Genomic DNA, 19206 nt, shown 5'->3' on the forward strand with positions numbered 1-19206 from the left:
TTGGCTTTGAATGTTCTGTTTACTGGGGAGTCGTCACGGAGGGGATGGCGGTTCAGGGATGTTGCCGCCAGGTCCCCAGCACTGTCCGGTCTAACAACTACTTGTATAAATAAGTACAAAGGTCAATAGAAAAGGAGCGTGCCTCCTACACGCTGGAAGACCACATTAGAGCTTTGACTTGAAGAGGTGCTTTTCCACCTCTGTGGCCCCCAGGAGGCCAGTTCCTGGGGGCAGGGGCAGGGCACCACTGACCTCGGGATCTGGGGGTCTTTGGTTTGGACAGGTTGTGAGCCAGCTAGCAGCCCCACCCACCCTGAGCATCTGGCTCAAGCCCGGCGCTTCTCAGGGCTGGGGCCCCGGGTGTGGTGGGGGCTTCCCAAGAAACGCAGTGCTGATACCCAAGCTGGTTTCCCTGCCCCTGAAAGCCCTTCTCACCACCTCAGCTAAAATAAAGGGCACCTTAAAGGGTAAGGGGAAGACATGGGAAGTCCTGTGGCTGAGGTGGTGCTGGTCACAGAGCTGGCATGGGATGTGGCTGCAGTTTTGGTCTGCAGGGTGTCAGCACAGTTCTCCCAGGAGCAGGGAGGACCCAAGGGGCCCTGGGAAGGCAGGAGAGCAGCGTCAGCTCTCAGGCCAGTCCCATGGTGTCACACCCCACAGTCAGCACTTGAAAGGCCCCGGATGAAGTGATGGGGCCCTAACGTTCCCAGGCAGACACACCAGCTTCAGTGTTTGTCCACAAAGAAGCCTGGTCCTCCCAGCACCACAGATGCAGCTGACTGGTCCCTGGCCTTGAGCCTGCTGGTGGCAGGAGGAGGCCTGCCAGTAGTGATTAGAGTCATTCACATGGTAATAGCCGGGTCAGGCCCGCACCCTGCAGTGGCTGAACTGTTCTTTCAGGGGTGTGGTTCACTTGTAGCCTCCAGCAGCCCCTCGGGAATCTTCCTTGCTAGCCAGAGGACCTGGTCTGGCTCTGACTCGGTGGGACCCAGCCACGTCACGTCCTCTCTGTAGGCCTTACAGACCCAGGATCGCGCAGGGGCTGGGCACTACCCGGTCTCCAAGGCCCTTCAGATCTGCACTGGGCGTGGGTGGTGCACCACACCTCTGTCCCGCGGGTCAGGACCTCCACGGCCGACCTCAGGCCCCTCGGCTCCTCCAGCCAGCTGAGTACCATCCAATAAATAAAGCTGGCAGCAGGCAAGTGGGTCAGCTCTGGGCCAGCCCCTGAAAAAGGTGAATCATGTTGTCCAGGCCCCAGAGGTAGCCGTCCTCACGGTTACCCTCAGCCCAGGGCAGCCGGTGGCTGAGTGTCTGGTGGTCGGGCAGAGCCACTGTCTTGCCGAAGTCAATCATCCAAACCTTGGCCAGGCCAGTGCAGTCGTGCACGAAGAGAAGGGAGCTGCCCACCACCTGCGGGGAGACAGGCAGCAGTCAGGGGCGGAGCAAGCATCACGAAGGTCCCATCCCCTGGGGGCATCTGAGCAGGGTGGGTGACAGCATGAACTTGAAACAAGATGCCTAGGTTCAAATCCTGGCTCTGCTACTCATTGGCTGTTAAGCCTTGGGCAGGTGACCTAACTTCTCTGTGCCTCTGCCGACTGATACACAAAGTGGTGCGAATAATGGAGTAATAGTACCATTTACCTCGAAGGTTGCTGGGCATATTATATGTATGGATTAATCCACACAAAGCAATTAAAAACAGTTTCCAGTGTAGCAAATGCGGATGTTAACTGGTATCCTTTTTCAAGCTGAGTTACAAACTCAAATGCCTGTAGGATCCTGAATGGGTCAGGAGAGCCCCGTGGGAACTAAGAAAGTGGTTCACGCCTTCCCCACGGGAAGAGCCAACAAGTACACAGCCCTGGCGGACTGCTGCTCGTAACCAGAGGCAAGTGGCTTCCCTTCCCTGGGCCTCAGTTTCCCTGTAGAACAGGGATGATGGTCACGGCCCTACCTCCGGGGCTTGTCGGCACCGTTCCATGATCCACGCACCCAGCAAGGGCCTGTGGGGCGTGCCTGCGGCCCTCAGAGATGCTGCTTTTGTTTTCCTAATTAGACACAGTAGTTTCCTTGCCTTCACCTAACTCCATGTTGGCAACCCTCCCTTTTCCTAACCTGGTTTCGAACCCCACTGCCCCCAGGGAGCCCAGGTGACAGGGCCCGCGAGCAGGTGCCTTTGAGTAGAGGCAGATGCCGCCCCACTCCCGGCAGCTGCTGAGATGTGGCAAGTGGCCCCGTGTTACCACATCTCCCAAGGTACCCAGGGGAACTGGAAACCCCGATCTGGGGGTGAAGTCTCACATGTTCAATGCTGGCAACTCATCTTTTAAACTGTAAGTCACTGAGCAGGTGACACCAAACACAAAGACAGATGAGATGTGACACACACACACCCCCCACCTCCTCTTTGCAACTTGTGAAGCACAGAGGCAGTGACAAGGTCGATGAAGGTGACTTCTGATAAGAAACCTGACGGTAACAGCTGGCACACACTGAGGGTTTCCTTTGGGCCACGCGGTCCCTCGATGAATCCACTTAACTCTCAGGTGGCCCAGAAGGCGGGTGCTCGGTTACCCCCCCCTGCAGGCCAGCAGAGCTGGGGTCCCAACCCAGGCCGGCTGGGCTTCTGGGTCAGGGCTCTCCCAGAAGTCAGTGATGCCAGGAGAAGGGAGCGGGCTTGGGTGAGGGGAGAGCCTGTACAGAGCAGGGGAGGAAAGGACGCAAGGGCTGCTGCCACCACTCGCCAGACTCTGAGACAGCCTCGGAGTGATGGATGTTTCCAAAAAAACAGGCTGAGGAAGAGGGAGAAGGCCAGGGGGAGAGCCACTGAACAAGGAACGCAGATAACAATAACTATAAATAATTCTGATCACAAAGTAACTGTAAGAGCTAGGAGTTAGCACTGGCCAGGTTGTTCAGTTGATTAGAACGTTATCCTGATACACCAACACTGCAGGTTCGATTCCCAGTCAGAGCACATACAAGAAGCAACCAATGAATGCATAAATAAGGGGGACCAAAAAAATCAATGTTTCTCCCCCTCCTCTCCCTCTCAAAAACAAACAAGAGCTACACGTTAAATGCACTTCCATGCTCCAAATGGTGCTCGACAGTTGTTCGTCTCACGCCTCAGCAGCCCTATGAGGAAGGTAATGTTCCTTCCCACCTTAGAAGGAAGCCAAGGCCCGAGAGGTCACGTAGCTGAGAAGCCAGACGGCAGAGCCCACCTCGTCCCAGGCTGCTTGGCCCGAGTCCACGCTCCTAACGACGCACCTCCCTGAACCCCTGTGCTGCCTACTGTAAAAAAGCAGACCCCCAAATACGGGGTCTCGTTTTAACTGCTTTAATTCTTTCTGTCAGCAATTTCTCCTCAGTGCGACCTGGACCCCAACCCACCCCGACCTCACACACATACAGGACCCTCTGCTCCCTTGGTGGTGGGGCTCGCACCTCATGGGTCTTGAAGAAGGGGGAGTTCTCCAGAGCTTCACGAAGTTCTTCTAGGCGTGTGACGTACTTTCTCTGTTTGAGAGGGAGAGTTTCTTGGTTAGCACAGGAACTTTGGGGGTCCTTCCCCACCCTGAGATCTGACCTCGTCCTATACCGGCCGTGATGGATAAGGGGAGCCAATGGGGAAAGCGATAGGGGAGAATGGATACGCTGGGGTGGTGCAGACAGGGTGAGTACATCCCGGAATACCCATAATTCCTAGCAGCTTCTCCCACCAAGAGGCGGAGTCTAGCCCTGGCTGGGTAGCTCAGTCGGTTAGAGTATCACCCCATATGCCAAGGTTGCGGGTTTGATGCCTAGCTAAGGCACATTCAAGAGTTAGCCAATGAATGCATAAATAAATAGAACAACAAATCAGTCTTTCTTTCTCTCTCTCAAATCACTAAAAAAGTAAAAAAGAGGTGGAGTCTGCTCTCCTCCAAGGTAGGCTTGGTCATAACTTGCTCTGGCTAATGAAACACAGCAGAAGTGATGGTGGCTTATCCACCAACAGGCCTTGCGTTTTCACTTGTTCTCCCGGCCAGCTGCTTCCACCGTGAGAACAAGCCCAGGTGAGCCTGCTGGATCACAAGAGACAAGTGGCTGAGTCATGATCTGAGACCACCAGACAAGTGGGCAGGGCCATCCTAGACCAGCCAGTAACAGCCAACCTCGGCCCTGAGCAAAAGACCACCATAGGGGACAACAGCGATGGCAGTGGCCCTAAACGGCCAACTTTGGGGCATGGGTGTCCCACTCACCAGGATTCCACGGTTCCCATCCACGAAGTCCTCCAACACCTTTGTCACCTGCTCCAGCTCCTGTGTCTTCTTGAAGTTGGTGTTGCAGGTCCCATCGGCTTTCTGCAGAGCGAGGGTTGAAGGCGCAGGGTCATAACTTTCCTTCTCACGCCCAACACCAGTCAGCCTCAGGTACCTCATGCGCCACCTACCTACCTCCATACCCAGTTGCTGTTCAGCAGAAGCCAACCCGCCTGCCCAGCTCAGATCAACCCAGCCCCAAGGCACACTCTGAGCAGCTAGTCCTTCCAAGTCTAACCTTGAACCTGCTGCTTGAGCCAGTCTAGCCAAGTGGGCTCTGGAAGGGGGCGAATCTGGCTTTGAATTGTGACTCTGCTACTTCCGAGCTGGGTGGCATTAAGCGAGTCACTTCACCTGTCTCAACATCGGTTTCCTTGTGTGGAAGATGGGAATTGTGTTAGTATCTACTTGCCAAAGCTGGTGTGAGGATGAGAGGAGATTGGGTATGCAGAATGCATAGCACTGAGATTGGCACATAGCAAGTAAGCACTCAATAAATGAGACTAATGTTCTTTTATATGTCTGAGAGGGGCACGGAGAGGGCACGGGCATCTGACACAGTCAGATGAGGGGGCAGAGACTGAACAAGAGCATCACAAAAGAAGATAAGAATAATGGAGTACAGGAAGTTATGAGGAGCTAAAGAGAGGGTTCTCATCTAGTAGGAAGGGCTTCCTGGAGGAATTGAAATGTAAAAGGAGACAGGAAAAGACTAGCAACAGGCCCCTTTCAAGGAAATGAAGTACTTCACTGTGGCCTGAAGGTGGGCAGGGAGGAAGAGAGGGATGAAAGATGAGGCCAGACCCCAGAGGGCCCTCTAGGCCAGGGAACGTCTCTTCAGGGCCCTAGGGAGCCGTGGGAGGGTTTCGAATAGGAGAATGGCATAGCCGGATAAACAACGTATATCCAGCGAGGCTGTGCGGAAACGAGACCCCTCATACATGGCTGGTGGGATGCACACTGGTACATGGAAGCACCTATGGAAGGGGTGTGGCGATCTCTAGCCACATTCTCATTGCATTTCATATTTCATCTGGTAGTCCTGCTTCCGGGAGTCTGGCCTATAGCTAAACCTCCACGCTTGCAAACTGTGCCGCTGAGATGTTTTTGTAATGGAAAAAATGGAAACAATCCAGGTATCCATCAATAGGGCACTGTGGCACATCCGCAAAGAGCTATTGCAGTTGAAAGAAAGAATGAAAGAAAAGGAAGGAAAAGGAGGAAAGAAAGAGAAAAAGGAGGGAGGGGGAAGGGGAGAAGGGAGGGAGGAAGGAAGAAAGAGGAAAAAAGTAAAGAAAAGAGACTCTGGAATGATATGGAAAACCCTTTAGGACTATGCTGCCTTTTGGGTAAGAAAGGGAGGACATTTGGAAATATGCAATTGCAATCATTTGCATTTGCAGGAAGAAATGTAAGACACTGACAAAGCGGTGCCCTGTGAAGAGGGAGGGGGTAAAGGGACAGAACGGGAATGACAGCAGCAGCTGGGGGGGGGGGATTTTTCCTATACCCCCCATTATAATATTATTTTGACTTTTCAACAGTGTGAATTCTTATTCAAACAATTAGATTTAACTTACAAAAAGAAAGAAGGAGCCCTGGCTATTTTACAAAAGGTCACAGGTTTGATACCCAGTCAGGGCGTGTGCAGAAGGCAACCAATCGATGTTTCTCTCTCGCACTGCTATTTCTCTCCCTCTCTTTCTCCCTCCCTTCCCCTTTCTCTAGAATCGATAAAAATATTTTTTTTAAAGAAGGAAGGATGGGAGAGAGGGAGGGAGGGAGGAAGAAAGGAAGGAGAAAATCTTTCTCCACAAGGGGAAAGGGACAGTGCTCTAGCTGCTGTACTGGACGGTGGATCTGAGGAGGCTGGGGAAGGAGAAGACGGAGCCGGGCCCGGACAGGGCCGAGGGGCGGGAAGAAGATGGAATCGGGGTGCTCAGAGAAAGAAACAAAACTTGGCCGCTGATGGCTATGGGACGAGGGGAGCAAGACCTCTCCCGGCCCGATCTCATCATCCTCTGCAGTCTCCTGAGCTCTCTCTGGATCTTGCATTTTTCCGGTTTCCCTGACACCCATGCTCCCCAAGAACCCCTGCCTAGGCCTAGCTCCCAGCTCCCAGAGAGGCTAGCAGCTCCTGGACCTCACCTTGATGCCCTCAATCCGGAAGCCCAGGGTGGAGGTCGAGCTCACGGTCTCTCTCCACTGCATGTAGCGAGGCTTGGTGACGGCACCCTGGGCGTGCTCCTGGGGCGTGGGGGCCCCGGGGTCCACTGCCACCATCTTCTCGTACATGTCCTTCCGGGGCCGGGGCCGGTCTCGAGCCTTCACCAGCTCCTCCTCCAGGTAGGTCCTGGGACACAGAGAATGGGACAAAGTGGGCATTTCCTAAACACAAAGCTACTAACCCTAATGGAAAAAATGGACAAACGGGACTAAATTAAAAGTACTGTGTTATCAAAAGACAATATTAAGAGAGTGAAATGGGAGGCTGGAGACGTATATGTAGGTGTATGTGCATCTCCAACAAAAGACTTGCACCCAGAACATACAAAGAATTTGAAACCAAAAAGAAGGTGACGAGGGTATGGTAGGGGTAAACGGTGACGGATGGAGACCTGACTCGAAGTGGTGAAGGCGCAACGCAGTGGGCAGATGTGGTGTCAAACTGTGCACCTGAAACCCGTACAATTTTGTTAACCAGTGTCACCCCAATAAATTCAATAAAAAGGAAAAAAAAGAAGAAAGAGGGGGGAAAGGGTATAGGAGATGAAATGGTAATGGAAAAAATATACAATAAAAAAAGAAGGGCCCGGCTGGTGTGGCTCAGTGGACTGAGTGCTGGCCTTCGAACCAAAGGGTCACCGGTTTGATTCCCAGGCAGGGCACATGCCTGGGTTTCAGGCCAGGTCCCCAGTAGGAGGCATGTGAGAGGCAACCACACACTGATGTTTTTATCCCTCTCTTTGTCCTTCCCTTCTTTCTAAAAATAAATAAGTAGAAGAAAGAAAAAGCCAGCCCAAGAGAAAATTTGACAAAATATTCCAACAGGCACTTTTCAATCGGCCAATCAATGCTCAACACTTCTTTGGTCGTCAGAAAACCAGAAATAAAGCCATAATGAAACACTCGCTGGAATGGCTAAAATTAATGAAACAGGTGATACCAAGTGGTGGTGAGAAGAGGGGACAATGGGAACTCTCACACACTGCTAGCAGAAATGTGGGGACAACCACTTTAAAATGTTTACGTATTTAATTTTAGAGAGGGGGAGGGAGAGAGAAAGAGAGGGAGAGAAATGTGTGGTTGCCTCTCCAGCGCCCCCTACCGGGGACCTGGCCCACATGCCCTAACTGGGAATCAAACCGGCAACCCTTTGGGTTGCAGGCCGGCACTCAGCCCACTGAGCCACGGCAGCCACGGCTGTCCGGCCACTTTAAAGGTTGACTTGGCACTGTCTTAAAAAATGCCCACCCCTGACCCTCCACCTCCGCCTCATGGCTGTCCCTGACCATACCTGCTGCCCATCTTGCAGTCCATGATGGAAGGGCCCTCGAAGTCCGCCAGGAGATCTTCCATCTGGTTGAAGGCCTGGCCATCCTTCTGCACCATGCCATAATAGGTTGGCACAAAAGGCCGCAGGGGGTCGTTCATCAGCTGCTCCAAGCTGCGTTGCTCACACTGACAGAAACGCTTTAGAATCCGACCATCCTCTCCAGCCTGGAAGTTCCCTGTGAGCAGCACCATCAATGACAGGGTCAGACACTGTGTGAGCAAGAGAACCCCTGTCTCCTGTAGGCATCAGGCTGGCCACTGCCATTGTGCCGACTCCTCTGCAATGCTTTCTCCCGCTCCCTGCAACTCTCAAAATCTTGGCCAGGGCTGCAAGGAAGGGCCTATTTCTGCTCTTTGTTTAAACACAGTCCTCTTTGCAGCAGACTGTGCCCTCATTTGTTTTATAATTCTGGGTTGTGCGCTCACAATCAGCTGCGGGAATTTTTGTGCGATCTGAGTGGAGAGCTGGACTCGCTAGAGCAGTTATGCATTTTCTTCTGCCCAGAGTCCCAGGGCACTAACAACTGAGGCCTCCCTAAATTGATTTGCAAATCTGGCATTTCCTGGGCCACGAAGATAGTGCAGACTAGAATTACAATTCTTACTGAGGCAGATTATATTTCCAGATTATACTTTTTCAAAAGACAGGACAATAATAGCTCCTGTCCCACATGCTCTTCTAGAATTTTCCCATCCCCCAGCAAGAAGTGGAATCTCCTTCTTCTCCCCTAGGTCATAAAAGGAGATGCGGCATCCACTGTGCTGGCAGAGACACTTTACAGTCCTGACCTGCTATGTAAGAAATCTTGCTACTGGAGGCCACTATAATGCGAGGAAGCCCAAGCAACTCCATGGAGAAGCCACACATAAGCTCTCCAGCCAGTGGTCCCAACTGAGACACAAACAGTCAGCCATGACTGCCAGGCAAGTGACTCAATGACCCTCCAAAAGTTCCCAGCTTACAGCCTTCAGCTTGTTCTAGCTGAGTTCCCAGATACCATGGAGCAGTAGCAAGGCACCCCTGCCATCCCAACCCCAAAACCTGTGAATGCAATAAAATCGTAGTTTTTATTTCACCAAATTTTGTTTTTTACCCACCACTGAGTTTTGAGTATTCTGTTTGCTTGTCTGGTTTCACACTCAGTAATAGAAACTAGGACACATATTGATACCAGGCCTGTGTTTACAGTTTCAGAGGGGGCTTGTCTTTTCCCTGACTCAGATCGAAGCATGAACAAAGCAAATGGGTTCCCTTCCTGTCTCTCTCTGAGGGTGGGCATGGTTTGTCTCATCCATCCCACTGCCCATTTTTGTAAATAAAGTCTTATTGGGACACAGTCACGCTCACTTGTGTGTTATCTATGGCTGCTTTCATACTGCCACCGAAGAGCTGAGTAGTCTACTTATTACCTCGCCCTTTACAAAAGACACTGTCTGTGAGGCGTCTGTTATGCGTTGCACCACTGTGTGCGGCAGATGCTGTGCGAGGCCCTGGAGACACCATCACAGCTGTGGGTCATCGGGGGCCTCCTGAGCTCTGGACACAGGGCGAGGACAGGGAATAACAATTTCCCTATGTGGGGGGCCTATGTCTCAGTCTCGATATACATTTTGATAAGAACCCTTCAGTTAACTCTGCAAGGGAGGGACGATTATCTCTATGTTACAGATGAGGACACTGAGGCCCAGGGAGGGAAAGTCAGTTGCCCAGGGTCACCCACAAATAAAGATCAGAACTAGGATGTCAGCCCAGCCCACTTGTCCCCAGCCAGGGTGGACACACACACACACACACACACCCTAACACTGAGATAACAGGGAAGAGCCCTCAACCCTGAGGTATAAATGTCCCAGCCCAAAGAGATGGGACTCACACAAAGCCCATTTTACAGATGGGAAAACCGAGCTCCAGCAAGCCCCCCCGCAGCTTTCTTTGTGTCCCAGCCCAGGCAGCCCCGCCCGGCCCTGCCTGCCCCTGCCCTCCACCGCCCCCTGCTCTCACCAGCATGTCCGGACAGCTGGACCCAGGGGTAGTGTTTTCTAAAGGAGACCACGAAGGGCGAATACTTCAGAACTGTCTTCAGCTTCTTCCAAGGTTTGTTCTGTGTGGGGCAGAGCAGGGCAGGGTCAGGACCGAGTCCGGAGGGAGAGGAGGATGCAGGTAGTGCCAGGAGAGGACTCGAAGGTGGACCTGCGGCCTTTCCAAGGCCAGGGGCTTCCCGGAGTCACTGCTCCCAGGCTCGCTGGGGTGAGCCAAGCCCGCTACTGCAGCAATCACAGGATGTCCTAGAGGCCCCCACAAAGGCGGGGAAGAGTCTCCGTCCATTTCTCCATGTCATCACTTCCTCCCTATCTCGGTCTCTTGGTCCTTCTCCAACGAGTAAAGACAGGCCGGGTTCCGTTGCCGTAACAAGCAACCCTCGATCCCGCCCCCCACCACGCATATACACACACCCAAAACTTGGAAGCCTCATCCCTGTCCCAAAACTGAGTCAGACCTCCCCAGGACAATGACAGAGGCGGGTGTGGATGGATGGAGGCCTCATCTCAGAGAGAAAAGAAACTGAGACAGATGACAAAGCAATGACAGTGACAGAGGGACATGGACAAAGAGACTGCAGCAGTCGTGAGAGCTGCTCACCACCCGCCCCCTTACAGGCACGTCCCTGTTCTCTTAAACTTAGGGTTGTCGACTTGCTGTGGCCAATGACATACAAGCAGAAATGTCAATTTTGGGTGGAAGCCTTAGAGCCAGCGCATGACTCTCCACGTTCTTTTCCCTGTTGTAAAAAGGGTGGAAGAGAAATGGAGGCGTCCTCAGCCCCTCGCCCACCACTGACCATTGTCACTGTGGAGTGTGAACAAGTTCATCCTTTGTTGTTCCAAATCACTCCGTTTGGGGGTTTTTTTGTTACTACAGCAAATCCCGACCTATTCTTGATAACGGAGATAGACACAGTAACTAGAAGAAAAATACGGAAAGACAGAAAGGGAGACACAGATACTAAGCAATGGCAGAAAAAGAAACAGACAGAAGCAGAGGACAACAGAGAGAAAGAGAGAACAACAGAAAACCAGGGAAGCAAACAGAAAACGAGGATTCAGTTGTTTCTTATTGACTCAACAAGAGCTTCTTCAGACCGGGTGTCTGACTCCGGTGCGCACATGAGCATCCACACACAGCGCAGATACATTCTTCGCTCCCAGCATACGGCAGGCCCTTAGCAAGCAGGGAGAATGGGTCATCTCCAGAGAAGGAAGCTGTGTGGCCTGTCTCTCCTACCCCCCACCATCCCAGGGTCAAGGCCACACTCTCACCCACCCCCTCAGAGCCCATCTATCAGCAGACATCTAATCTGTGGTGGGAAGGTCAAGTAAAGTCAGGGTGTTGAACTGCAGGATTCAGGAAGAGCTTATTCCCTACCCCCTCCAGGGGCCAGGAATGGAGAGGAGGTGATTAATAAAAGTTCCTGTTTACTAAGCACCTGGAACATTCCAGGCTTAATGACAAAGAGTCAGTGTCATAACCTACTTAATCCTAAACACACAACCCCAGGAGAATTGTTGACTATACAGAGGAAGAAACAGAGGCTCAGAGGGGTAAAGTCACTTGCCTAAATCATACAGTTCTACCTTTGGCCTGACCCCCCTGACCTGGACTTACCCGCTACACCCCCACTATACCCCTGCTAGACAACGAGCCCTGAGAGCAGGGGCTGTGTCCCAGCCCATGGCCTGGCACACAAAAGGTGCTTGAAAAAGGTTGCTTGGATTGAAGCAGGTCGGTTGAAACCTCCTTTTTTTTTTTTTTAATATATTTTATTTATTTATCTTTAGAGTGGAAGGGAAGGAGAGGGGGAGAGAAATATCAATGTATGCTTGTCTCTCATGCATCCCCTGCCGGGAACTGGCCCGCAATCCAGGCACGTGCCCTGACTGGGAATCGAACCTTGGTTGTTTGGTTCACAGGCCCATGCTCAATCCACTGAGCTACACCAGCCAGGGCAAAACCTCCTTTTTTTATTACAAGCAGATTGAGTATCTTCTCTCCTTCCTTAGAGCTGATGGCTAATTTGAGCTTTCTCGGATGGTCTCATGATGCCCCCTCCTCCATGAAGCCCTCTCTGATACCCCAGGTCTGGCCAGTCACCTCCTCTGGACTCCCACACCCCCCTGGTCTTCTTCCATCTCAGCCCTGACCACTCTGAGCTGTCACATACTGGTGACAGGTCTGTCTCCTCCACGACCCAGGGAGCTCTACGAGGGCAGTATCTCAATCACTGCTCCGTCTTTAGCAAAGCCAACATAGCACCAGACATGACAGAGGCTCAGGGACTGTCTGTTGTCTGATTAGGAGGGTGAAATGAATGTGAGAAGGAAAGAAGGAGAGAAGAAAGCAAGAAACTAGCTGAACCTTTAAGGTCAGATGGGATTTCAAAATGAAGAGAGACGGAAGCTGGGCTATTCTGCGCAGTGAACAGCTTGAGCAATGCTGGAGGCAGGATGGCGCGGTGTTCGAGGAACAGTGTGTACTTCGGCTTTGTTACAATAGTGGGGTGGGGGGAGAAGGGAAGCTGAACATGGTAAGGAGCCTGGAGACAGGAAGCTGTGAACACAAGACTGAACTCCTGATCGCTATCAGGAAGGCCCCAGGGAGTTGTTGCAGGCGCTGGAGCACGCAAAGTTCAAAAGTTATCAGAGGTGGGCCATGAAGGTTCTGGAAAGATGAGAGAAAACTGAGAGAGGGAGACCCTGGGGGAAAGTAAGTCTGGGACAGATCTGCACACCTCGGAGGTTAAAAATCACTGGATTTTAAATTCAGCCAGAACGGAACTAGAATCCTTGGTTCTGGATCCAGCCAGACTTAGTCAACCCTAAGCAAGTGACTTTACCTCTCTGAGCCTCAGTTTCCTCATCTGTAAAGTGGAAATAATAATAATCCCAACCTCATACTGCTGCAATAGAAATTCAAAGAGTTAACACATAACTCTTAGCACTTAGAAAAGTGCCTCAGGATGGGTCTGAAATCTCAGCTCCATGTCTTCCAAGCCGTGTGCCTTTGGAGAACTGTCTTAACGGCTGGTTGCCTCAGTTTCCTCATCTATAAAACGAGGCGATAACAGCGTCTACCTCCTAGGGCTGCTGTGAGAATTAAAGGAGTTAATATAGCAGGGAGGCTCACAGAGGGCTGAGCATGAGTGGATTTTTTTCACACACTTCCAGCTTAGCTCTTCTGAGATGCCAAAGCGGTAAGAGAACAGGCAAAGGGAACGGCAATGGCAGACAGCCCACAGGTCAACTCCCTCGCTCTGGCAGAGGCAGGCTGAGGCAGGTCTGTCTCTCACATCTGTGGCCACGTGTGTGAGCACACACCTAAGGGAGGCATGTGGGGTGAGGAAGGCTCAGGGTAGACTCCAGCCAGGGGCTCCACAGCCACGGGCAGACCCACGGGAGCCTCCCACACCTGAATCTTCGCTCTCTCCCAAACCTGCCCTGCCAGCCCTCCTGATTCACCAGGGTAGAACCGCACCCAAGTGCAGTGGGGGTGAGGCAGGAGGATGTAAACAAGTGGGCCTGGGCCCCCTGGGAAGCTGAGGAACAATGGGAGGACTGGAGGGTCCCTGGTCAGGTTCAGGGGCTCCCTCGGCATTTTGGGTTTACACAGCCCTTTGTGAATCTGATCAAAGCTGGGGACTCACTCCCTACAAAAGTGAATGGGATAAGGGTGGTGAAGGTGCAGGACACCTTGAGGCAGCCACGGGCACCAGACTAGGAAATTTGGGGTAGAAAGTCCACCTCTTCTATTCCCCTCTACTAGTGCTCTTCAGATTTGGGGGTCACACATCATGGTCCAGAGCATCCAACGGAAGTCACAGACCTTTGCTGGAAAAATATGTGGGTATGTACATGCAGACTCACACCATCATAGGATTCCTGGGTGGCATGAAGTTGGCCAGTGGCCACCCATGTGAGACTGCAGGACTGGATGCAGTAGATGAGGGGGAAAGAGGAGGAAGTGCATGAGGGGGAAAGAGGATTAGGAGGAGGGTGCCTGGAGTAGGTTAGTAACCCAGCTGTCAGAGGGAGGAGGTAAGTGGATGGAAGAGGTGTCTGGATATGAACACCTCTGGTAGGTGTTAGAGAACTTCTCAAAGCAAAGGTAGGGGAACAAGGGGTCTGAGAGGATGTGGCTTAAGGGCAGGATGGGTCCCACTCACCCCAGACCTGTCCTCAGGGTCGCTGGCACCTCCACCCCCGGCCACCACGTCATCCTCAGACTCGTCGAAAGAAGAGGCGGAGGAGAAGCCGCCACTGCCCACCTCAACCTGGGAGAGAGATCCCTCTGGCTGAGCCTCAGGCTCAGGGGTTTCAGGAGTGATGATGAGGCGGGGCACAGGGACCAGGGAGCTATACTCCAGGTGAGAGTACAGGTGAGTCACCAACTTCCCAGGCTCTCGTTCTGCTAATGGGCCATCTTGGTTGGGGTCCCCCAAAAGGCAGTCTGTCCCAGGCTCTGTCTGGGGTCCATGAGTCTCTTGTGTCTGTGCACCATCAGTGCCGGGCTGTGTCCAGGAGCCATTAGTAGTTTGTTGTGTTGGGAAACCATCAGTGCCAACCTGTTTCCAGGCTGTTTCACTATCCTGTTGTAACTGGGAGCCATCAGTGTGAGACTCTGTCCACGGGTCTTCAGGATCCTGCTGTGTTCTGGAGTCATCAGTGTTCAGTGCTCTCCAGGAGCCATCAACACTTGGCTCTGTTGAGGGACAGGCCCCCTCTGACTGAGTCCGAAGGCTGGACCTCTTCTGGTGGGTAGACTGGTTATCAGCCCAGGGCTTGGACCTCTCTAGCTTGGACCTCTCTGGCTGGGCCTGTGACCCAAGTATTTCTAACTCTGTCCATGGCCCATCAACGCATGGCTGTGTCCAGAGTCTGGCCCTCTGTGGCTGACACTGAAGATCGGACCTGCATGGATCAGTACAAAATCCGTCTGTCCCTGTCTCCGTCCAGGGCCCGGCTGTCTCCAGCTCTGACCAGTGGCTGCTCCTTTCTGGATGTATCCTGGGGCTGGACTTGTCTGGCCCCGTCTTTTGGCTGGGCTGCTCCGTCTCCGCTCCGAGGCCAGCTGCTTCAGGATCAGCCTGTCTGCCTCTCCCCGGTTCAGGCCCGAGGCCGGCCCTCTCGCGTTCGGAATGGAGGCAGGACCCCTTGGTCCAGGCCTGGGGCCCGCCCCCCTCTGGCCGCCCCGCCGGGCCCCCGGCGCCGGGTCCTGGTCTCTGCTGCCCCGGCTGCCGCCGCCGCCCCCCTCGCGGCGCCTCCAGCCCCATGCCGGTCGACCCCGGCAGCTTTCCGGCCTCGGCCTCGTTCAGACTCCCCCGGCACGGGCAGCGCCTCATGCCCGCTCCCTTGGTTCGGGCTTCGGCCCAAACCGGCCCCTCCTGGCCCTTTAAATCCCACGAGGGGTGTGGCTCCGGAGCCCGGACTGGCAGGTTCCGGCCCGCGAATCCCCAGCCCGCCAGGCCACGCAGTGGTTAACCGATACTCCCCCTCCGTTGGGGGGGGCGGGGGAAAGCCCCTAAGTCCCGCCCAACAGGACGTGGCGTAAGGGCGGGCCTTTTCTGTCCCCGCCCCCTTTCCTCGGACTGAGTGGATTCCCAGAATTCGGTACGCCACCGGGTTGGGTCTGGGGTTCCACCTGAGGGCCCGTGAAGCCCCTCCCTATATCCCGGCGATTAATCTAACCTCATTTCACCCTCGAGTGACCAATTTAGCCTCCTTACAACTTGGAGACGGGTCCAACAGCGGGCCCTTTCTTCACACAGCAGGGCCGATGTTCCAAAGATTTGGGAATCCCACGGACGTGTGTTCAAAACCGCCTCTCCCACTTGCTAGCTGTGTTACCTTGAACGAGTGGCTTACGCTACCTAACAGAGTTCAGTTTTGTCATCTGTAAAATGAGGATACATAATATTTGATTGTTTCAAAAATGTGTGTTCAGCCCAGGCTGGTGCGGCTCAGTGGATTGAGCACTGGCCTGCGAACTGAAGGGTCACAGGTTGGTTCAGAGTTGTGGTACTTGCCTGGGTTGCGGGTAGAGGGCGCGCGAGAGGCAACCACACATTGATGTTTCCCTCTCTCCCTTCCTGTCTAAAAATAAAATCTTTTTTTTTTTAATGTGTGTTCGATTCCACAAGAGCGAAACACTTTACCAACAGGGAACTTGAGACCCAGAGCAGTAAAAGAATTTGTCTGAGGTCACAGGGAGATTAGATGAGGGGCAAAGCCATGGCCTTACGTCTAAAGCTAGGATACCTGGCCAAATCCTGGCTCCAACAGACTTGTTTCCTCTGAGCCTCAGTTTCCTCAGCTGTAAAAAGGATATAGCAATGATAATTTCCTCGTGGGGTTGTTATGGGAATTTTTATTTATAATGTATACATTTGTGCACTTGCTTCACACCATGCAGTGTACTTAGACCTCTTTATACCCCATACCTTTTAAGGTAGGGATCTTCATCATCCATGGTCAGGAAAACAGAGGCATACTTGAGCAAAGTTCAAGATCACATATCTAAACTGTGTAGATTTGAACTCAGGCCAACCTGACCCAAAGTCTGAACTTTTGGACCCTACTGGATGATATAACTTGCTTTTGAGGCTGAGGTGTTGCAGGAGGAGCTGGAAGTAAGAGTATTTTCTCTAAGTCAGATCATGATTCTTCTCTGCTCAGAACACTCCGTGTTTCCCATCCCATTCACCACAGTCCTCACCGTGATTCACTATACTCTATATGATCTGACTCTAGTTACGTCCCAGATCTCATCTCCTCTGTCTTTTCCCTTCACTCATTCTGCCCACTAGCCTCCTCTATTTCTCTGAGACATCTTCTACCACAGGGCTTTTGTACTGTTTGTTCCCTCTGCCTGGAACGCCCTTCCCTCAGATATTCTAATAGTTCCCTCCCTCACCTCCCTCAAGTCTTTGAATGTCATCTCTTCAGTGAACCTTCTCTGACCACCCTATTTAATCTCACAATCTTCCGCTCCCTGACCCCCTTCTCAGGTTTATTTTTATATTTAACAGGTATCATCTTATTAAACACACAGGCATACCACAGAGATGTTGTGGGTTTGATTCCAGATCACCACAATGAAATGAATATTGCAATAAAGCAAATCAAAGAATTTTTGTTTTTCCAATGCATATAAAATTATGTTTATATTATACTGTACTCTATAAGTATGTGACAGCATTATTTCTAAAAACAACAATATGCATACCCTAATTAAAAAATACTTTATTGATTAAAAATGCTAACCAGACTTCCGGCCAAGATGGAGGCATAGATAGATACACTTTGCCTCCTTGCACAACCAAAAGAAGGACAATAACAAATTTAAAAACAAAAAAATAACCAGAACTGCCAGAAAATCAAACTGTATAGAAGTCTGACAACCAAGAAGTTAAAGAAGAAATATTCATCCATTCCGGTAGGAGGGGTGGAGACAAGCAGCTGGGGTGGAGAGGACTCCCAGCAAGGCAGCAGCTAGAGGACTGGGCAAGGCGGTGGCAGGCAGAGTGGGTGGTCCCACATTTGTGTGCAGATAAACTAGGAGGAACAACCGGGAGTGAGACAGACTGCCCAACCCAAGGTTCCAGCATGGGGAAATAAGGCCTCAAAACCTCTGACCGAAAAAAACCTGTGGGGGTTGAGACAGGGGTAGAAACTCCCAGCCTCACAGGAGAGTTCATTGGAGAGATCCACAGGGTCCTAAAACATTTGCAAACCCACCCACCTGGGAATCAGTACCAAAGGGCCCAAATTGCTTGTGGGTAGTGGGGGAAGTGACTGAAAGCTAGGAGAGCTGAGCAAGCAGCATTGATCCTTCTCAGACCCCTCGCCCACAGACAGTGACACAACTCAATGACCTGGGTTGCCCCACCCCGGTGATACTTAAGGACCCACCCCTTATATGTAACAGGTACTCCCAGACAAAACAAAAAAACACATGGCCCAAATGAAAGAACGGATCAAACCTCCAGAAAAAAAATACAACTAAGTGATGAAGAGACAGCAAACCTATCAGATGCAGAGTTCAAAACACTAGTAATTAGGATGCTCCAGAAATGATTGAGTATGGTGGCAAAATAGAGGAAAAAAGTGAAGGCTATGCAAAGTGAAACAAAGGAAAATGTACAGGCAACCAACAGTGAAGGGAAGAAAATGAGGACTCAAATCAATGATTTGGAGCAGAAGGAAGAAATGAACAACCAGAACAGAATGAAGAAACAAAAATTCAAAAAAATGAGGAGAGACTTAGGAACCTCTGGGACAACTTTAAATGTTCCAACATCTGAATTATAGGGCTGCCAGAAGGAGAAGAAGAGGAAGAAATGGAAAACTTATTTGGAAAAAATAATGAAGGAGAACTTCCCCAACCTGGAAAAGGAAATAGACTTCCAGGAAGCTCAGAAAGTCCCAAAGAAGTTGGACCCAAGCAAGCACTCACCAGGGCACATAATTACATCACCCAAGATTAAAGATAAGGACAGAATCTTAAAAGCAGCAAGGGAAGAGGAGACAGTTTACCTACAAAGGAGTTCCCGTAAGACTGTCAGCTGATTTCTCAGAAGAAACCAGGCAAGAAGAGGCTGGAAAGAAGTATTCCAAGTCATGAAAGGCAAGGTTTAGTATCCAAGATTACTGTATCCCGAAAAGCTATCCTTTAGAATGGAAGGAAGGGCAGAAGGGCAGATAAAGTGCTTCCCAAATGAGGTCAAGTTAAAGGAATTCATCATCACCAAGCCCTTATTATATGAAATGTTTTTTAAATATTTTATTTATTTATTTTTAGAAGGGACGGGAAGGAGAGAGGGGAAGGGAAGGAGAAAGGGAGAGAAACATCAATGTGTGCTTACTTCTCACGTGCCCCCTGCTGGGAACTGGCCTGCAACCCAGACATGTGCCCTGACTGGGAATCGAACCTTGACCCTTTGGTTTCCAGGCCAGTGCTCAATCCACTGAGCTACACCAGCCAGGGCTATAGGAACTGTTAAAGGGACCTAGCTAAGAAAAAGAAGATCAAAAACTGTGGATAGTAAAATGACAACAAACTCACAACTATCAATAATGAACTAAAAAACAAAAACAAACTAAGCAAACAACTAGAACAGGAACAAATTCACAGAAACAGAGATCACATGGAGGGTTATCAGCGGGAGGGGAAAGGAAGAGAATGGCGGGGAAAGGTACAGGGAATAAGAAGCATAAATGGTAGGTACAAAATAGACAGGGAGAGGTTAAGAATAGTATGGGAAATGGAGAAGCCAAAGAACTT

At 51.4% G+C, this 19206-nt stretch overlaps 1 protein-coding gene across 2 annotated transcripts; it reads right to left on the bottom strand.

The window, feature by feature from the left end:
* On the bottom strand, nucleotides 1-15413 carry ITPKC (inositol-trisphosphate 3-kinase C). 2 transcript variants are annotated; one of them, XM_037133746.2, is made up of 7 exons: nucleotides 14192-15413; nucleotides 9874-9973; nucleotides 7834-8047; nucleotides 6465-6669; nucleotides 4257-4358; nucleotides 3457-3528; nucleotides 1-1413 (listed from the first exon to the last, which is right to left on the bottom strand). In XM_037133746.2, the coding sequence occupies exons 1-7, from the start codon at nucleotides 15263-15265 to the stop codon at nucleotides 1210-1212; spliced, it is 1971 nt and encodes a 656-aa protein (XP_036989641.2). In that variant the 5' UTR covers nucleotides 15266-15413; the 3' UTR covers nucleotides 1-1209. The 2 variants fall into 2 exon arrangements, with proteins under 2 accessions (XP_036989641.2, XP_036989631.2); XM_037133736.2 differs by having other exon boundaries at nucleotides 14090-15412.
* Nucleotides 15414-19206: the final 3793 nt, after the last annotated feature.

This window comes from Artibeus jamaicensis, unplaced genomic scaffold (assembly GCF_021234435.1).
Source record: "Artibeus jamaicensis isolate MK-2021 breed Jamaican fruit bat unplaced genomic scaffold, CSHL_Jam_final contig_47, whole genome shotgun sequence".
Lineage (NCBI taxonomy): Eukaryota > Metazoa > Chordata > Mammalia > Chiroptera > Phyllostomidae > Artibeus > Artibeus jamaicensis.